This window comes from Mirounga angustirostris, unplaced genomic scaffold (assembly GCF_029215605.1).
Source record: "Mirounga angustirostris isolate CCGP_5_RB_7025 unplaced genomic scaffold, mMirAng1.0.hap1 SCAF_5, whole genome shotgun sequence".
NCBI lineage: Eukaryota > Metazoa > Chordata > Mammalia > Carnivora > Phocidae > Mirounga > Mirounga angustirostris.
The window spans coordinates 81,095-101,769 of NW_026991713.1; the positions used below are offsets into that span (position 1 = coordinate 81,095).

The 20,675-nt window shown below is 57.3% G+C and overlaps 1 protein-coding gene across 5 annotated transcripts in view; it reads right to left on the bottom strand.

Moving 5' to 3' along the window:
- Window positions 1-4,818: 4,818 nt before the first annotated feature.
- Window positions 4,819-20,675, bottom strand: part of SHANK3 (SH3 and multiple ankyrin repeat domains 3) — a 52,361-nt gene continuing 36,504 nt past the window's right edge. The window contains exons 21-23 of one of the 5 annotated variants that reach the window (XM_064590390.1): window positions 15,904-18,157; window positions 8,569-8,596; window positions 7,187-7,347 (exon numbers count right to left, since the gene is read on the bottom strand). In XM_064590390.1, coding sequence (XP_064446460.1) covers window positions 7,327-7,347; window positions 8,569-8,596; window positions 15,904-18,157 — 2,303 coding nt within the window. In that variant the 3' untranslated portion in view covers window positions 7,187-7,326. Of the gene's footprint in view, window positions 7,348-7,527; window positions 12,376-13,214; window positions 14,220-15,903; window positions 18,158-20,675 lie in introns of those variants that run through there. The other 4 variants (XM_045872217.3, XM_045872218.3, XM_045872220.3 and 1 more) reach the window with 4 other exon arrangements.

Below are 20,675 nucleotides of genomic sequence, written 5' to 3' on the forward strand. Positions count from 1 at the left end.
CATCTCACCTACGGGAGGATGACAAATGCTCACCTCACATACCTGCATGTTAAGAAGTTTCACCTTCCTGTAGGAGTGTGAGGCGGTCACACCTCCACCTGCATGAAGGGCGGTGTCCCCTCCTCTCGCTGAGTGTAAGTTCTCCACTAGACCATCTGAGCATCAAGAGGTTGTCCCTCGCCTACCTGTGTGTCAGGACACCTCATAGCTTCTTCCTGAGTGTTAAGAGTTTTCAGATTGTCAAATGAGCTTTATTCTTCTACTATCTTCTCTAACTGAATGTCACACTTTCTCAGCTCACATAACTTTCAGGAGGTCACATGCCCTTCAACTGAATATCCAGTAGGTCTTATATATCTTTACCTGAGTATCAGGAGCCATCATCTCCTTTTCCTGAATCTGAGGATGTCTCTTTTCTTCCATCTCAAGGCCAAAGGCCTCATCTCTACCACCCGAGTGTCACTTTGTGGCATCTTCTCTACCTGAGAACCCAGAGGTCTTTTCTATCCCCTACCTGAAGGTCAGGAGGTGCATCTCACCTATATGAGTGCACTGAGGTTTCCTCGGCCATACTGAAGTGCCAGGAAGTCTCATGTTCCCTACTTGAGTACAGTCTCCCTCCCTACCTAAAAGTCATGAGCTTTTATCTTCTCTACCTGAATATCACAAGGTCTCCTTTACTCGGTAGATGTCTGACATTCTCATCTCAGCTCCCTGATTGTCTGAAGGTTTCTGTCTCCTTCCTGAGGGTCTTGAGGTCTCATCTCCCCTACCTGAGGGTCATGAAATCTCCTGTCTCCCATTCGAGTGTAAGGAGGTCTTCTATGCCCTACCTGAGTGTCAGGAGATCTTGTCTCTCATCTCTTCTGCTAGATCTGGAGTTTCCATCTCTTCTCTCTTAGTGACCAAGGGATCTCCGCTCCCCTATTTGAATGTGCCAAGGTCATATCATCCCTACCTGCAGGTCTGGTGTCTCCCTCTCTTCTACTTAATTGTCAGACCTCTCATTTCCTCTCCATGAGTGTCCCCAAGTCTACTCTTCTTGCAGGTCAGAAGGTCTTGCCTCTCCTAGTATGGGGTGTAGGAATGCTGACAATACTGACTCCATCTCTGGTCATGTTTGCACAGTGACCTCTCTTGGGGCTGTGTGTTCCAGGTGCCTTGGAGATTGACATATACCTCAGAAATGCCTGCCAAGGCCAGGATGGGGGGAGGCTTGTTTTCGCCTCCCAAGAATCTGTTAGAGATAACCTAGTCTTTCCCCTTGCTGAGGCACAGGGGGTGGCACAAGATCTAATTACAGGTTAGCTGTCAATTAGGTGCATGCAAGTCCTCTGAGGTGCATGTGAACCCTTTGATCTCCCTACAATGTCCTTCTGCGTGTCCCCTCTCTCTATAAAATCTGTGGACTAAGGTCTGGATTTTGCGGAGAATAACTCTGCAGCTGCTGTGGATTGTCCTCTGCCCGATCCACCTGTCAGTATGTTACCCTGAATAAAACTCTGTGCGAACGGTATGGAGTGACCTGCTTGGTTTTCCAGTCTCAAAATGCCTTCTGTTTGGGGAATACTTTCCTGTCCCTCCTCCAACTTCTGACACTGGGCCAGGACTTCTTATCTTTGTTTAGCAGGGAGTGACAAGGCAGGATGATTCAACTCCCTTGAGTTTTGATATGTATTACTTACATTCCTGCCAGGCAACAAGTTGTATTTCCCCTTGATGAATGTAATTGGGCCTCAATAACATCACCTTTGTGAGTGTCACAAGATTTTTATCGCTGCTACCTGCATGTCAGGAAGGCTCCCTGTTTTCCACCCGAGTATAAGGAGAATGTGTGTCTCCTAGGGAAGTTTCAGGGCCCTTGTGTACTTTCCCCAAATGGTAGGTTTTTTACTTCTCAGACCTGAGTGTCACAGAACATCTTTCTTCCCCACCTGCTCCTGTATGTAAGTGTCCAAGGCCTTTTCTTTTTCTTTTCTTTTCTTTTCTTTTTTTTTGTAGCCTTCATGTCAGGTGGTCTCCCCTCCTTTATCTGAAGTTCAGGAAGTCCTATTTCACCAACCTGAGTAACAGTTTGCAACTCACCTACTGAGTGTTAGGAGGCCTCACGTATTTTAACTGAGTGTCAGATTGTGCCTGATAAAGTAATCAAAAACGCTTTGGAATTATAGTTCAAGAAATGGCAACAGGAATTCAAGATGTGATCATTAAAATTTTGACTGTTTAAGAAAACACCTATTCAGGAGTTTTTACAGGATATTAATGGGCATAAAATTGGTACGGTATTTAGGTCCATGAGAAGCATTTAGCAGAATTATGTAAACATTTATTTTGATGTTAATATGTACAATTTTCCAGAAATCACAACCTTTGCAAGTATTTAAATATATGATGAAAATAGGGTGCCTGGGCGGCTCAGTCAGTTAAGCGTCGGCCTTCAGCTTGGGTCATGATCTCGGGGTCCTGGGATGGAGTCCCTCATTGGGCTCTCTGCTCAGCGGGAAGCCTGCTTCTCCTTCTGCCTGCCCCTCCCCCTGCTTGTGCTCTCTCTCTCTCCCTCTCTCAAATAAATAAAATCTCTAAAAAAAATTTTTTTAAAGAAAATGTTATAAGCTTCAAGACAAAAAGCAGTACCTAGTTTTTCAATAATACAGTTAAAGACCCAGTGCCTAGATTCTAGAAGACAACTACTGTCTGAATCCACAGGGTCACATTCACTTCTGATTCTAGAAGGGGCTGCCGGTCATAGTAACTGCCCCCGTGGCCACAGGATAGGCACATGGCCCACCCAGGTTTAATTCTGTCGTTAAACCTAATGGAAGAAGCAAACATCTCAAATAAAAGTGACTTCTACATTCTGTTCCAAAGCACAAGAGAGAGAAGTAGGAAAGTACTGGACAGTTAGGACTCTGGGCCCAGAGGATGCGGCCCCAATGGCTACGGGGGGCTTGACTCGGGCCAAGGTGAAGCTCCCAGCACAGGGAGCAGGATGAGGGGTTCCCCATCCCCACTCCCCTCCACCTCACCTCCCTCCTTGCCCTCCTCCATTCCCACTCCCATATACCCACCTGCTTACCCCCAGCCTGCTTCCTGCTCCTCACTTCCAAACCCCTACCCCGCCCACCTGACCAGTCCTACTCCCACACCATCTTTCCTCATCCTGATCCCTCACCCCTCTTCAGCAAGGCCCTCTGCAGAGGAGACACCTTGACCATGCACCCAGCCCAAGTTGTCCACAGGATCTCGGGCAGGGGTGGCTGGGGTGAGGGGGAGTTAGGGCTACAGCCTCTACTCCAGGCTCTAGAAAGAGTGTTGGTGAGTTGCTTGGCGGCCCCAAAAGGACATCCTTAGGCCATGAGGAGACCTCAGCCCTAAGTGAGAATGTCTTTGCCCTGAAGTGCTTGGGGCTTCAGCTCCCCCAGCCCTGAACCTACGATTGCCTCTGCCACATCTTCTCTCACAGGTGGTGAAGGTTCTGACTCGTCTTCTGAGGCATGGGGAGACATTCATCTTCTCCCCCAAATCTCTTGCGAGCCAGAGTGGGTGTTGCCATTTCCATGGAAGGCTTGCTGCCTCTGCCCTTGCTCTTCCTTTCTTCTGTTGAAAAGCTGTACTTACCCCGAGCTCTGACCCAGGCCCAGAGCGACCCAGGGCTCCACGTGCAACTCAGAGGATACCTGTCCCCCACCGCCAGCACAGGCTCAGGCCCAGAGCAAGTCAGGGTCCCGCCTGCAGCCCTACACTTAGAACACCCCCCCTGCCAGGTCACTATGTCCTGACTTCCTTCATGGCCTCTTCTGTTTGATGAACACAGTTGAAAGTGAAAATGAAAAATTTGAAAAAGCTGGAAATTTGAAATTGTGGGGCTTTCCAGATCCGAGCCTCCCAGGGCTTTCACCGTTCCCTACCAGGCCACCCAGACCCGCACTTGCTCCCTCAGACCACCTCTGCCTGCCCCCACCTCTTCTCAGTGAAGACACTGGAGTCCATCCCTCTTCCACCCACTTTGCTCCCTCTGGGATCTTCACTTCCCTGGTGGCGTCTCCCACTGGCCCCACCCCTGACCCAACAATAACCCTAGTGAAGGTCTACATTTATCACCATGTCCTATCTGATCCCCACCTTGACCCAGTGCAGCCAGGCTCTGCAGGCCCTCCCAAGACCTCGCCCTGTGACTGGTGCCTGACATGCCTGCCGGCGGATCACCGCCACCCCATCCCTCTCTCAGCTCCCGCTGTGCCTCCTGGGCCCACTCTGCGGGAAAATGTCCACCCACTCACCACACTGTGAATCCTCCTTCCACCCATTGAGGCGCCTCTGCCCTTCCTGTGGGCGGACCACCCCCCACCAGGGGCCACACCAGACGTGCCAGAGCATTGGCTGGCAGTAGCTGGCTGCTCACATGACTGTCAGCTCAGAGGGGAGAAGGAAAGCCTGAACAAGGGCAGTAGCCACGGGGGCAAGACAGCTGGGACAGAGAGGGTTCAAAGAGGAGCGACAGAATTCAGAAAGAGAGGCACACGGAGGGGAGGAGGGGGGCGGCAGGGGCCACAGAGGGCAACCGGACTTCTAGGCCAGGACAGCTCCTCAGTGAGCTGATGAGCAGACAGAAAAGCTTCCAGCTCAGGAAGCGCAGGCTGAGGTCCAGCAGCAGTCCGGAAGAGATGCAGGAGGCCTGGCATGTGGACCTGGGTCAGAGACAAGGATCTGAGAGTCACCAGTTCACGCGGTTGAATACTCGTGGCAAGGCTGAGGAGGTTTGTCCAAGGGACAGCAGTTTGTGCTCCTAAGAATTCTTCAAACAGGCAACTGAGAAAGTTTCATTTCTTATAAATTTATTACATAATAATATTATAATAATTATTATCAATAATAATAATATAAGAAACATAGATCTCTGTGGGGTGTATCACAACATCAGGGTCAGGAGGCCTCAGGACTGGAGCAGGGGTGAAATCCCCTGGATGGAACTCCATACAAAAGGAGGGGTGAAGCAGAACTGACCCTGTAAAGTTAAAAACCCAAATTGAACGGAACCAAAAACCCACAGGTGAGTGTGAGACCGAGTGTGTACGTGGCAGTCTGTTACAGTGACTGCTGCTGTGTGTGACCTGGTCTGTTGGTGAAGGGGTTACTGCGTGTGACTCTGCCCAGGGAATGGGGCCGGTGGGCCAGGGCGGGGCAGGCGGGCACAGACCGGCGTGCCAGGCCCCTGGGCTGTGAAAACTTCAGTTTTCTGTGTTTTTTTTTATTTTATTAAAAAAAGCTAGAAATATAAACAGAAACTTGTGAGTGACGTGGATGGAGCTTAGTCCAGACTCCAAACCCTAGGTTTAAAAACGTCCCAGGGCCCCCCCACCCCACAGGTCATTGCTGAGTGTGAGGAGTCACAGTAAGGGGGGCTGGGGTGTCCTCTGGGGTATTTGCCTCTCCCCAGGGCTTGCAGTGGCCTGACTCTAGGGGTCCTCTATGATCCCCCCAGAAGCCCACGGTTGGGGGGGAGAGGGCACTGCCTCCAAGGGCCCTTGGGAGCCTGTCCAAGCAGCAGAGCTTCACCAAGGATGCCTGCTCAGGCGAGAGGAGGCTCTGGAAGGACAGGCTGGGCAAACAGCAGGTCCTAGGGTGCCTCTGACTTTCTTTGGAAGTGGAGATGGGGTGCTTTCATAGGCACATACCCATACATGCACCCTGTGCACACTGCTGAAACCCCCACGCTATTCCAGAGTGGACCCTCGGGACCACGCTCCAGTCGGGCACACACAGGGTTCCGATGCACTCAGCCGCACCCAGAGTTTCACACACTCGCACATGTGCGCACACACAGGGCAGGAACAGGAGACTTTGGGGTCTGAGGCAGGGAGGCTTCTCTGCTGTGGTTGCCCAACAGTGTGGGGAGGAGGCTAGACCCCTCCTGGGAAGGGGCCCTGTGAGGGACTTGGCTGGGGGGCGGACGCCAGGGCTCTGCCCCTCCCCAGGGCAATGGTCTCCCAGGCCACCTGACCTTGCTAGTGCCCAGCAGGACTCGCTGCCTGCCGCCCCTCCTCCACGCAGCACCTGAAGGGTCGGTGGGGCACACTACAGCTCAGCGAGGGGAGAGGGCCGAGCCGGGGCCCCCGGGCGGGCTACTAGGACCCTGGCCAACCCCAGACCAGCTGGAGCGTCCCCCGCCCCATGTGGGGTGGCAGTGGCAGTGAGGGGCCAGAGATGGAAGACTGGGCAGCAGCAGCGGAACCAGTGGGGGGCTGTAGGGGAGTGGAAGGGAAGCTATTAAGGACAGAGATATTTGTTCCTTTTCTCGTTCCAAATATAGAGTGGATTAAAATATGCAAAACAGGGGGGCTCCTAGGCCCCCAACCGAGAACCCCAAGTCTCCCCCCTCCCCCCGAGTCACCAAGGTGTGTCCTGACCTCGCATGCTGGACTAGTTCCCCCCCTCTGGGAGAGTAGCCACCAGGAGCTGTGCGGGAGATGGTCAGGCCGGAGCACCCCACCCCCAACTCTCTCCCGCTCCAGCCTCCCTGGCCCTCGCCCTTCCTGACCGTGTGCTGGGTGGGACTCGCCGGCCGGGGAGGGCACTAAGCAATGTACAGGGCAAGTCTCCGAGCAACAGCAAACAGGACGATTCATGCAACATTCCTGGCCCGGGCGCCGTTGTGGGGGGCGGGCCGAGCCCGCGGCCCGGGGGTGGGGGTGGGGGGCCCTGCCGGCAGGGCGCGGCTGGGGCGTGGGAAGGGGGCGTCAGCTGCCGTCCAGCTGCCTGAGCGCGCGCTCGATGTTCATGCGGTGGCCCACGCGCGTGACGCCCAGCTCCACGAAGTCGTCCTTGGTGAGCGCCGGCAGGTGCGCGCCCTCGATTTCGTGGTCCTCGAAGCGGTCGCGGTGCTCGCCCAAGTGGATGCTCTCCAGCCAGTCGCCCACGTCGAACTTGCTCCAGAGCTGCAGCGGCTTTTGTTGGAAGGGCCGGCGCGGGCCAGGGGCCCCGGGGCCGGGGCCGGGGCCGGGGCCGGGGCCAGGCGCTGGCGAGGGCAGCGGCGACGGCGAGGGCGAGCGGCTGCGTGCGCTCACGCTGCGCACCACAAAGCGCACCTCCTTCGGCTCGTGCGGGATGGAGAGGCTGGACGACTTGAGGATGGTGGGAGGCGTGAGGCCGAAGGGCCGCCCCGCGCCCCCCGCGCCCGCCCCCAGCCCCTCCACCCGCTCCAGCGACGCGGGCTTCACTGGGCTCGGGGCGCGCCGCGCCACGGGGTAGCGGCCGCCGGGCCGCACCGGGTAGGAGGCCCCGCCGCCCGGGCCCCCGGGGCTGCGCTGCGCTGAGATGGAGCTCAGCTCACCGAGGCTGCTGAAGAGCCTGCGGAGGGAGAGGGGGTCAAGGCCAGGTGAGGGGCGCCAGGAGACGCGGGGACAGGCGGAGGGGAGCGGGGCCGGTGGCCAGCAGGACGCTGGGGGCGGAGCCTGGGGTTGGGTACTGGGGCTGGAGGGTGGGTGGGCGCCAGGAGACACGGGGACAGGCGGAGGGGAGCGGGGCGGTGGCCAGCAGGACGCTGGGGGCGGAGCCTGGGGTTGGGTACTGGGGCTGGAGGGTGGGTGGGCGCCAGGAGACGCAGGGACAGGCGGAGGGGAGCGCGGCCGATGGCCGGGAGGACGCTGGGGGCGGAGCCTGGGGGCTGGGTAGCCTTAGGGCCACCGGAAGAAAGACGGGTGGGCTCCGAGGATTACGGCGGCCATTTTGTTTGGCCCCCAGGGTCAGAGCCAGGGCCCTGCTGGGGGAGAAGGTAAAACCAGTGGCCCCCTTCGCCCCATGGGGCCTCCAAGAGCAGCCCACCAGAGGAAACGCAGCCTTTCTCGGCAAAGGGAAGACTGCCCCATCCCTGACAGCCTCCGACACTGGCTCTGGGCACTGCCCCATCCACCCATGCCCTGGAGGGTAAGACTCTGGCACTGCCCCTCACCACTCCCACACACAGCTCTGCTCTCCTGAGGAAACCCAGAGAAACCTGGGCGGGCTTCAGGGATGGCTGAGTGGTGGTAAAGGCTGGTGGCTGCACAGACTGACCAAGCCCATGAGTCAGAGACGGACACCAGGCCGCATTCATGCCCACGCAGAGCAGCTGCATGCGCAGGACAGGTGTGAGGCAGCGCACGCCCATGACACCCGGCCCCCCTGCGCAGGACAGCGCGCTACAGCCGCAGGAGCGCCCACACGTGCCACAGACATGCAGCGGAGCGGCAGGAAGGACAGGGGACTGCTCGTGACAGAGGCAGCAGCACGTGCGCGCGCGCGCACGCACACACACACACACGCACAGATGGTGCCTCACTACCCAGCATCACCTGACAGGACCCCAGACCTGCAGCCCCTCTCCAGCCCGGCCACAGCGGGAGGCCGACCTGGGAGGACCTCCAGAGAAGACCCACTCCCTCATCCCACCCCCACTCCTTTCCGTTCTTATCCCCAGTTGTGCCCAGGGGAAGCCTCAGGGGGCTGTCAGTGGGACAGAAGCCCCACGAAGCCAAGCAGAGCAGAGAGCAGGGTGGCCGTGAGAGGCATGGGATGGGCATGCTCACTTACACAGCCGGCGCTCGGGACCACCGCGCAGCTAGACAGAACAGCCACATGCAGATGGGCAGGAGAGAGCAATGAGAGAGAGTGTTAGCAGCCCAGGCCCACGCGGCAGGCACATGGCCCACAGTCACAACTACAGTGTGGCAGCCAGGTACAGCTCTCCCTGGCCAGACACCCACTGGGGGAGGAGCTCAGGTGCGATGGAAGGGAGCCAACCTGGAGCCGCTGGGGAGAGGGAATTGCAGGCCAGACTTGGGTAGATCTGGGTAGACTCCTGGTCTGCTTGTGTGACCTAGTTTCTCGTTTGTGATGGGCAGATCAGAGTGGTGCCCATCCACTGGCTTTACTTGGAACACTATGAGGCAAGTGCTCAGCAGACACTTGGCACTTGGTGACACTTCACGTCCCCTTACACTCTCTGCGGTCCACTCGACCTCTCTCCAGCTGCCATCCCACCTCCCTCTCCCTGCCCCTGCCTAAGCTGGGCTAAGGACCCTCCTCTGGGTTCCCCCATCCCCCTCTGTGCTATCCTAACTGGTGCCAGTCCCATACAGCACAGGGCACCTTCAGCATCCTTCCTCCCCTAAGTGTAGGTTTTGTCTTTTCTTCTCCCACCTGCGCAAGGTCAGCCTCTCCCTGGAGATCCAGCTCGGTCTGTCTCTCCCACTCAACCTCGGTTCCAATTTCCCAACTTCCCTCACCTTCCCCTGGCTTCTCTCCTCAGCCTCTGTCCCTGATGCCTCCTCCCAATCACTCAGACCCACAGCAGAGCCTCTTGAAGAGACTAGACCAGGCCTCCCCCCGACCCAACCCCCAATGGAGAGGAGCTCCTAAGGACACCTGGGGTGGGCTCAGGGAAAAGGCACCAACCAGAAGAAACCCTCCCTGCTCCCACCACACCTGTCCTCCCTGGCACCACCTGGGCTTTGGGGCAAAGTAGGGCAGCAGTGAAGGGAGAGGGGGAGGATACCCAAGGGAATGTTGCAGGGGCCTGGTGGGTGCCCAGGTGGTGGTGATTGCTAGGGAGAGGGAGGCGGGGGCAATGCTGGGTAAGATGCTGAGGGAATGGTGCCCAGATAGCCCCACTGCGGCCCTCACACAGTGACCTTAGCCTAAGGCCCTGCATCTCAGGAGGGAATCCTGCCTAGCCCTGCCCCAAGGGCCAAGTTCCAGTGGAACCATGTGGGTGTGCCTGGAGCCTCGGGTGTGACAGAAGCATATTGAAAAGTTGGCAGGACCACAGCCAAGCTGTGAAGGCAGAGAGAACAGGGTGGGTGCTGGGTAGTGCAATAGAGAGGCTTGGCCTGAGCCCAGAGCAGGGTCTGGGTTCCAGGAGGCCTTTCTGGCCAGTGCTGGAGCCTTCCTGCCTGGCAGAGGGGTGAGCTGGCTCTAGCAGCTCCTGAGGAGAGGAGCTGGGTGCAAGGAGATGAGCACCTGCCAGAGAATATGGCTGATGCCAGGAGGTGCCGTGAGTGAGGCACTTAAGTGCCAGTTCCACTGGGCTGGGAGTGGGGAGAGAGAGCCAGTCCTAAGGGTGCTCAGGCATGCTGGACACGCAGGAGGCCTAGAAGAAGAGCCTAAGGAAGTCTGTGCACTCTCAAGGCCCCAGGACACAGCAGGGTGTGGAGAGGTCCCCATGGCCCAGGTGCCTGCCCCTCCCCTTCCTTTTGGGGAAAAGGGAACTGCTCACATCGTCCCCTGGGCAGGAATCCCAGCAGCATCCATGGCCAAGTTTCCACGCCTTTCTGCACACCCGTCACTGTCCATCGCCGCTGTCAGCTGTCTGACCACCTCCCCAGCCAGGCCCCAGTCATGGCATGGCCACATCACAGCACCCGCCAGCCTCCAGAGGGCTTCTGGGCTACCCACCCTCTAACAAACGGTACCTCACCAGGCACCCCTGAATGCTGTCGGCAGCCTCCTCCAGATGGCTCAGCAAGGCTCCATGGCCCCGGACGTCTCTTCCACCAACGTCTGAATGTGGTACTGTCTCGCTGCCTCGTGACTCTTCAGCCTCTGATCCCCCCCCATACACACACACACCCCATACACACACACACACACACACACCTGCAGTTACCAAGGCAGTAGCAGGACCCCTTGCTGACCTTCCTCCACCCCTTCCTTCCCAGATGGGTTTTGTGGGTTCTCCTTTTGGTTCCCACTTTCTCCTGGGCCGTGTGGTCTACTCCCACCCTTGGCTATGGCTGATGGGTGCAAAAATGCTGCATGTGAGGCCCAGCTAATCTCCTCTGAGCTCCAGACCTCTACAAGGGCCGCCAAACATGCTCTCCCTTCCCCTAGTCCTCCCCACACCAGGGACCTGGGAGCCACCATCAGCTCCTCCTTCTTTTCACCTGGAGGGCTCCTAGCATTAACCAAGGTCCTCATCCTCTATCCCCCCAGCCACCTCAGGGTCCAGTCATTTCACGGTCTCACTCAGGACCTCTCACCTCATTTCCTAACTGCCCTCTTTGACTCCTAGTACTTAGCACAAAGCCAGGAATACAGCTTACACTGAAAAAAAATATCATCAAACAAAAATAATTTGACATGTCTCTCCCAGGCCTGACTGCTTGTTGGCCCATTGGTGCCAAGAGACGAGAAGAAGCCCAAGCTCTGGTCCTGGCCTCTGTCTCGGGCCTCCTGCCACTGCACTCATGCAGGGCAGGTCTGGGCCTGGGGGCGTTTACAGTCTGGGAGCCCCATTCAGAGAGAGAATGCTCAACAGCAGCACAAAACTAGATACAACTTGTAAGCTTCGAAGCGCACTCTCTGGTCATGGCATCTCCAGCCTTTTGCCTTCTCACTGCCCATATCCACTCACAGCTCTGACCTCAACACACTCCAGATGTCCCTACATCCCCTCATCTGTGAGCCCCTCCTGCTCTCCCAGCAGAGTTCAGGGCTCCTGAAGCATGTGACCGAGCTTCGTGGGACCTGCGAGGACAAAGCATATCCTGGCCCCAGTGCCCCTGCACCGGCCGTCACACAACAAGTGTCAGCCCAAGTCCCAGAAGAAGCCCAGCTGGCCTTGAAACACCTGCAGTCACACAGGGTTGTATCCAGATCCCTGCCAAACGTGTTAGCCGAACAGGGCCCACAAAAGGTCACCAGAGCAGGGTTTCTACCCCCATCGTAGGAGAGTGTGTCTTCTGCAAGACACTAATTAGTGATCTACCGAAGGAGCTGAGACCTGACAGGTGTGAGGCCAAGGCACAAAGCACATCAGAGGGGTAAGAAGTGTGCAGGACAGATACCCCTTCACTTTGTATTTCCAAAGCTATGTCTCCATGAACCTTTTCCAGTAAAACCTGATGTGCGGGTCAGACAGATGTAAAACTGGGAGCCACAGTGGAACTCAGTGTCCCTGTGGTGCTCAGAGCCACCATGGACTTCAGACCACATGCAGGATTCCAATCCACCTGTGGAGTGTGGAAGACAAATGGAGTTGGGTGCACATGTGGGCCTCAAAGACCACGGTGGGGCTCTGAGAAGACCAATGTTCTGTCTATAACCAGGGCTAGACCCAAAACTGGAAGCGTACAACAGGTGGATGGTCTGGGATCGACGTTCCAAAAAGCCAGAGGTCCTGGACCCTCCACCCAGAAAAAGCCGCAGTACAGAAGAGCCAATCATTTCAAGTTCCTGAGCTTCAAATCTGTGGCACACAGGGCAGCTTCCGTTGCCCGAGAAGAGCTTAGGCGGCAGAGTGTCTTGGGGCTACAGGGCATCAGGGCTGTCAGTGGGGAAGTGAGCAGAAGGGGGTGTTTGCTCTCCTGTGATGTCCATCAGGTGAAGAGAGGGACAGGCCTGCAGGTGAAACCAAGGGAACCCAGAGACCAGGGGCAAGGCTCAGAGGTGTGGCCCCCCAGGTGGCCAAGGATATTATGCCAGGAATGGTCCTGGGGAGGAGGCAGCCCCACCCCAGTGTCAGGCCTTGGAACATTCCTCTACGAGGCAGTATCCCTAGCAGTTCATCATGAAATGAGAGGTGAGCGCTGGATTCTAGCCACAGCAAGCTGCGGAACAAGAGCTGCCCAGCAGCCTGGGTAGGCACCACAGCCCCCGCCAGCCACATGGAGGGCCAACTGCATGTGGCCACAGCATCCCCTGCCCAGCCCCCTGCCTGGGCCCACTCAGGTCTGAGGGCAGGAGGGGCAGCACAGAGGGAGAAAGGAAGTATGAATGGGAGCAGAAAGGAGTGCAGAGGGAAGCGGAAATGCGAAGGCAGGGCAGAGGGATGGCTCAGTGAGGCCGGACTGATCAGGTAGCACTGTGAGGACTCAAGGATGGGTGACTTCAGAATACATGTGCTATTTGTGATACACAAGACATAAATACAGGTATTGCCTAACAGATGAGCAAGTGTGCATTTCTATGAGAGGGGATTACTGCACAGAAACCCAGTGTCTGTCACCAGAAGGGGTTTAACAATAGAGGCTCCGGGTTACAGTGAACAGAGACTGGGGCTGGGGCCAGACAGATAACCACCACTTGCTGGCTGCAACAGAACCTTAGTTTTATTGCTGGAAAATGGAGATTATACTATTGTCCATCTAACAGAATGGCTGTAGAGGTGAAATAATATGACCTGATGTTTTCTAGTGCAATATCTGGCATTCTTTTTTTAAAAAAAATTATTTATTTGAGAGAGAGAGAGAGAGTCGGGGAAGGGGCAGAGGGAGAATCTCCAGCAGACTCCCCACTGAACGCAGCATCCGACACAGGGCTCGATCTCACAACCCCGAGATCATGACCTGAGCTGAAGTCAAGAGTTGGATGCCAAACAACTGAGCCACCCAGGCGCCCCTGGTATCTGGCACTCTTATTTCCCACAAAGGGCCTGGCTGAGTGCACACATAGTGAGAACCCACCATGCTGTAGGCCTGAGCTCAGTGCTTCAAGGTGATGCTGTGTGTCACCCTCATCATCTCACACGGGAAGGGCTGACGTTCACAGAAGGGGCTGGTCCAAGACTACAGAGCCCAGATGGAGCTAGCTGAGAGTTGAAATCCAGGGTCCTCTGACTCCAAGCTGATGGCAGGGAATTAAGCAAGCTGCTGAAGTTGGGAAGGGCCATGTCACAGGGGACATGTGTTTTAGGTCATCTGGCATCTGGAACCCTGGTAACAGTACCTGATTCTCCTCTGAAGAACCACCCTCCCTCACTCTCAGCACCTGTTTGCTAGGTGGGGTGACCCCATGCCCTGGCTCCTAGGAGAGAGATGACTCAGGCCTAGCCAATGGCAGCCTTACATCTCCCTGACCCCAGTGATTCACTCAGGAAAGCAGGGGACCCACATGAAGCCAGTCAGAGGCTGGAGTTTTGCAAGAACTACTGAGTGAAAGAGGCTCATTTTCCAGTGGACCTGTGGAATAGATGGGATGTAAAGTTTGCTACTGTGGGTCCCACCCTTCCCCATCCCACATCCAAAAAAGAAAACAAACACAGTGTCCTGGTGCAACCCAGGGCCATGGAACAAGAGACCCTTTCCCTGACAGAGGAGAAATGCTGAGGATGCCCAGCTGCCCGTGGGAGCCAGCAGAGCAAATGACACGACTCGGGCTCACCTGAGCCTAATCATGGGGTTCGGCAACCAGTAAATCTGAATCATGCGTCTGTCCTTCGGTGGTATTTATCTTAAGCCACCTCCCTAGATTTCAAATCACAAAAGACAGTGCTTGCATTTAGCTTAGTTCTTTCATCTGTTCAGCAAATGTTTATTGCGGGCCTACACTGTACCAGGCCCTGTGCTGCCCACTTTAAATGGCTTTGATGTTCATTGGGACACAGAGGAATGGAGGGCCGGGCAAGGGAGGAGAAGCAGAGATGAAGATGGGGGCTGGTCGAGGGTGGGTCAGGGAACCCCCACCCTCAGGGGGTCAGGTCCTGCAGAGGCCTAGGATCCGGGCTGCTCATCCCAAACAGACACCCCTGGACATACCCATGCCTACTCTCAGGGCACTTTCAGCATTGCCTTGCTGGACAGCGGGCTTTCACATTCAGCTGGGAGTTGGAAGAGGCAAAAAGGGGAGAGGGCCCCAGAGCAAGCCCCTGAGATGACAGAAGCTGAAGGACAACATTCCTGGACTACCTAGGAGAGGCACCATGAGCTTCCCAAGCCCCAACTTATCTTTTGAGTCCTTAACTGGAAGAAGGTAAATCAGACAAGCCTTTGTAAGACCTGAACCCTTCACTGCTTTGTGAACTGTGCCTTCCAATGACGACAGGAAAGGGCCCACTAGGTCAGTCTTCAGGGAGCAAGAAGGAGGAGCCAGTCGGTGGCACCCCACACACTCCCCGACAAAGCCAGAAGAGTGAGGAGGGCCTAAGGGGCAAAGAAGGCAAAGGCAGCTTGAAGAGGGCAGACAAGGGCCAGCCAGGGGATGACCAGCTCTGCCTCAGACCAGCACCGTGGGCAGGAACCAGTTCTCCTATGTATCCATGGAGCCCACAGGCCCGAGGGGGATCCCCTTCAGGAGCAGAGCCTTGGGAATGGGGTCCTCGAGGAAATATCCAAGGGATCAGCCCAGGGGCTCTGGCAGCTCTACCAGAACAGCACCCCAGCCCCTTGCTCAGCCCCTACACCCTGCTCAAGTCCCCACCCTGCTAGGAGGTGGGAAGAGAAGACAGACAGACAGACAGGGAAGGTATGGAAAAAGCGAGAGGGCAGATGGAGGGTGCAGAGGTGGTGTGACCTCCACCAAAGAATGGCTTCTAAATGCACTTTGAAAATCATACACTGGAATCTGTGTTTAAGGGACACTGAGGCAGAGCTGAGAGACAGAAAACAGGAAGTTGGTGGTGGGCCCCCAAAGGAAAAGGAGTCCGTGTACTCTAAGCCTCAAAAGGAAGCAAGGCAGGAGGCAGCTACAGGAATGGTGGCACCAGCCACATCGCCACGAGGTGGGCAGGGTGGGGGGGGCAACTCCAGAATGGACCACAGAACAACCCTTAATAGTAGAAGCAGCTTTGGTCAGGAGCAAAAGAGTGAGAGCCCACATGAACCCGAGGCAGGGAGTCTCCAGGAGGGTTGGGAGGTGCTCATGCCCTGCCTGGGTCTCTCATGGGTGCCCAGCTCCCATTCCCAGCACCAACAGGGATGGAGAGAACAGCAGCCCTGATATTTCAGATCCCTGAGAGAGACTTCTGTCTCAGACAGACAGCAAGGGCGAATAAAAAGGACAGAAGTGGACAGGGAGGGATGCCATGGACAGGTAAGGAATGGGATAGAATGGACTGTGGAGGAAGAACAGAGGAAACTGTGGATGCACAAGAGGAAGAACACATGGGGCCATGGACATGGGACAGGACCCTCCCCACACTGCCCTGCTCACCGAGCTGCCGCGATGGGCGACTTCTTGGCAGGGTCCAGCAGACCGCCCAGGCCACCAACCGGCTCTTCCCCCAAGGAGCGTGTGTCTTTGTTCAGCTGCTGCAGGCGGGAGCTGAGCTCACTGATCACAGTTGGTTTGTCATCTTCGGGCCCAGGGAGCCCCCGGCTCTCCACGGGGTCCCCCCACAGCTTGGACCTTCTCTGGAAGAGGTAGCGAGGGCGAGCAGGTCCAGCAGCGGAGGCCAGCCCAGCAGAGGCGGCATGGTGCTGCTGGGCCATGAGCTCACTGTCCGAGGACTGCTTCAGCAGCGGGTCCCTGAAGGTCACCGGCCCCTTCCCCAGCGGGGACTTGAGCTTGGGCTTGGGAGGCACTGGTGGCTTCTCGAGTAGAAAAGTGTGTCCATCGGCGAAGGAGGTGTGAGTGTCGGTGAGCTCCCCACTCTCCGAGCTCAGGGTGGACATGCTGGACACCGTGGAGATAGTGCTCGTGGTCTCCAGGTGGGGGTCGCTAGAGCTGCGTGTGTCAGCCTCCTCCACCCCTGAGTCAGCCGCAGACTCAGGGGCAGGGGGTGGCTGGCTGCTCGGCTTCCCTGAGGCCGGGCCTGGCACCGTGGTGGGCGAGGGACCTGGGCCAGGAAGTGGGGTGGCCAGCAGGACACCGTTGGCAAACTCTTCAGGAGGTGGCACCAGCCCAATGCGGGCCAGCTCCTCCCTGGTCTCCTCATCACTGGAGGACAGCTGGGCAGGCGGCAAGTTCACAGCAAATACCAGCTCTGGCTCCTCCTCCGAGCTGCCCTGGCCGGGCCCAGGGTCTGTTGGCGGGGTGCTGCCAGGGGGCTGGGCCCGGGGACTGGCCAGGGGCTCCGCCACCACTGCTGACTGTGTGGGGGCCGGGGCCAGCTCTGGGGTGCCCGGACGCTCCTCTTCAGCCCCCAGACTGCTGGGCTCCTGCCCATTGCTGGTGGCGTGCACGACGATGAGGCCAGCTGGCCGCTGCAGGGACGTGTCCAGGACGCTGAGGATCATGGACTTCTTGTCCTCCGGCGACTTACGCTCCTCCCGGGGTGCTTTCTCCGGCTCCCTGCGAGCAGGCACAGGAACCCAGGCTGGGCTCCTTGGGGAGAAGGCTGGGGAGGCCAGGGCCCCTCGCTCAGAGTCGCGGGCCTGTACATCCACAAACAGAGGCCCAGGGCGGTCAGCGTCAGGGCTGTGCACTGGCGTAGGGGACCGGGAGGGCGCCTGGGAGGCCAGAGCCCGTTCACGGGCAGCCAGGGCGAGGGCCAGGGGGGAGCTGGGGTCCAGAGGTTTGCCGGTGAGCGGGTGGATGAAGGTGGAGCCTGAAGGCCCAAGGCTTGGGCCGCTGACCAACGGCTTCAGAGCAGAGACGGGGGAGGGCAGGAGCAGGTCACGGCCAGTGGTGGGGCCGGTCCCCAGAAGGCGCTCATCGATGGAGCGGGAGGGCTGCAGGGAGGGCAGTTCCGCACTAGGAGGGCTGCCCTCGATGGCTCCCACCGAGAGGAACACGGTGGAGCGGCGCCGCTCCTCCAGCCGCCGGTCCTTGCCTGGACCTGGGCCACCAAACGTGAGGCCGGGGCTGTCCGCAGGGCCGTAGTCGAGACCGCTTGGCCGAGGTCCACGGTGCGTCGGGGAGGGCTCGCGGGCGAAGCTGCCGCCGACTGGGCCAGGGCTGCCCACAGCCAGGGCTGCGCGCTCCTGAGCATCTTCCACCTGCAGCTGCTTCACCAGCGGGCTCTTGCGGCGCTGAGGCTTGGAAGGCGCGAAGATGCTGGCGCTGAAGGCGCCCAGGTTGGCGTAGGGACTGTCGGGACCCGGCGGCCGAGGCCGACGCTTGGGACGCTCTGGTGGGGTGGCTGCGGGAGGGGGCCGGGGGACGTCGCCCACCTCTGGCGCAGAATCCTGCAGGATGATCATGGAACGCGCACGCTTCTGCCGCTCGGGGTAGGGCAGTGGACCCAGGGGCGAGCCGGAATCATACAGGCCTGCGGCCCCAGCGCCCAGGCGCGCTTCCAGGCCGGGTTTGAAGCTGGAGCGCACCGTGTCGTAGGCGCGGCCTGGAGGGGGCGGCGGCGAGAAGGCGGGGGGCGGCCCGGAGTCGAAGTAGTAGGGAGCAGGGGGGGGTGGCGGCGCGGTCTGCGGCGGGGGCGGGATGCCACGGCCCTCGCGCACTGGATCTTGCATTGATGTGCTCCTCGGGAAGCGTCCCTCCAGCAGGGACGCCAGCTTTTCATCCTCCCCTGTGGATAGAGGGGATCCAGTGAGACCAGGCCCTTGCAGACTCTAGCGCCCGCCCTCTGCAGAGAGCAGCCATGGTCCCAGATGCAAGGGTTGCAAAGACAACCCCTTAGAAATTGGCGGGAAGCGCCAACCAGACTGGGAGGACGGGGTCAAGGAGGGCATGGAGGCTGGGGTTGGAGAGCAAAAGAGGAGGCGCGGAGCCCAGGGCATAGAATCTGAGCAAGGCCCCCAGCCTGGGCTCCTCTCTGGACACCCAGGCTCTGTACCCCAAGCCTGGTGCTGGGTTGGGAGGGCTCTTGGGAAGACTTGGGGAAAGGTATTAGTTCAGATACAAGGTAGAGGAGGGCTCCACCAACAGACTGAGAAAGGACCCAAACTCTGACAGGTATACCGGGTTGGGGCCAAGACCTGCCCAAGCCCCACCACACTGAGAGGGCCCAAAGAAGGATCCCCAGTCGTGAAGACAGAACTGCCGAGAAGAGGTAGGTGGCTGGTGCAGGGCTTCCACCCAAGACTGAGCAAGGCCACATCACAACAGTGGAACAAGCAGATGTTGCTGGGAGCTCCCTGGTGGCAACCAGAGATGGGAGGAAGGGAGGAGTGATACAATGACTATAGTCAAAGGGGCAGCAGGACTGTGGCCACTTGAGCCATGCATCTGGCACAAAGAGAGCTGGTGCCCAGGTGAGAAGGTGCTCTGTGAAAAGATAAGCCCCGAGATGCTCCATCCCAGAGACCCAAATGGACTGACTGGGAGACCCTGCCTGGTCACTGTTGTAACCTTAGTGGCTGAATTTCAGTAAGGTTGGGTGAAAAGGAAGGAGGAAGAATTAAAATGGAATTTTAGACTAAGCACCTGATGCATGTTTTAGTTTTACTCCCTATTGGCTGTGTGACCCCAGGCCAGGCCCTGAGCCCCTCTGAAACTCCATTATCTCATGGGTAACATAGTCTTAAAACGATACCCATTCTGCCTGCCTCAATGTGCAAGCATTAGGGTCTGTGCAAGAGTGGGGCTGGAATGCTCAGGGCCCTCACTGTCCTGCTGCCTGGCTAGAACCCGGCAAGACCTCCCAAGTGTCCTTGTGGACACGGTATGGACATCTATGCCATATAGGTGTGTTCTTAGGCTGCAAGTGTTACCCAGTCCCAGGAGAGTGGATGAATGGCCCTTCCATGTTGACACACACAGGTCTCTGGTAGAGTGCCTTGGAAATCTACACTGATTCGTGGCTTCACTCTGTGCTTGGTCACATTTTTATGAACTTACTAAAGTGTAGATGGCCTGTTCCCAGCCACCCCCTCCTTTAGCCACTGAGGTGGTCAGCTCAGGCCTCCCACACTGCACTGTTTACATCTTGTCCTGCATGACAGCTCTTGTACCCCGGGCACAGCAAAGGTGGGCTTTCATGGGAAGACTGAGGTTTGAACTCCAGCATTAGCAGTTACTGTCTGATCCTTAACCTCTTGGCATGTCAGTTTCCTAATCTCAGGAGAAATGCTGGCCCCTGTTGGGGGGCTGCCAGAGCTGGAGCCATTTAAAGCCTACAGCACAGGGCTGAGCACCTAGAAGCATCCCAGTAAGGAGGCTGAGATCATCATTCATCATCATCATTTTTAGGTCTGCTTCCACCCCCACCACTGGACACAGAAATTTGTGCCGAGTTCATTCTGGGTTTCCTCCCCACTGCATTTACTGTGTAGCATATAAACACCTGCTGAGCACCCATAAGCCCACGTGTGAGGCAGAAGAGAACTCCATGGGAAAAGCTTGTGCTCCTAGAAGATGCAGATTTGGCATGCCAGATTCTAACTTAGGGTGAAGACAAGTCACTTGTCTGGGATGAAATGGGGAATCTGTTCTGTTATCAGCCAAGGTGAGGTGGGCCCTTCTGCCCAACAAATAGTAGCAAGCATTTCTCAAACATTTACTGTGAGCCAGATTCAAGATGCAGAACCTGTGTCTACCAACAATATCAGGAGATGTTGCCTGTCCTCAGCCTGTGAGTACAGCCCACTGGGTCAGCCTCAGAATAGCCTTGAAGGCAGGCACTAGATAGTCCTCAAGTTATGGATCAGGACCCTGAGGTTTCAAGGACTGAATCATGTGCCCAGGACCACAAGGGGTGAGAACCCTGGGAATCCGACACCTCAGCCAACATGTTGGTGTTGAGCAGCAGGCCAGGGCAAGAAAACTAAAGATCAACCCCTCTCACTCACTCATGGACTGAGCATAGGAGGGTCCAGGAGGAATCTCCACCAAGAGGCTCACATCCTGCAGGGCAAGCACTGAGATCTGGACCTGTGGTGGTCAGTCCTGGCACTGGGCTAGGCTGAGGGACAGGCCATCTGGGCAGAGTGAGGGCAAGTGCAGAATAGCAAATTCTGGTACACCCAGGTAAGAGTGAAACGGAGACAGATGTCCCCAGATGAAGTAGGAAAAATCTGAAGCCGGTCCACAGGAACCCAAGGCAATGAAGAGCCTACTGCGGATCAACCGGAGGGACATAGGGTGAT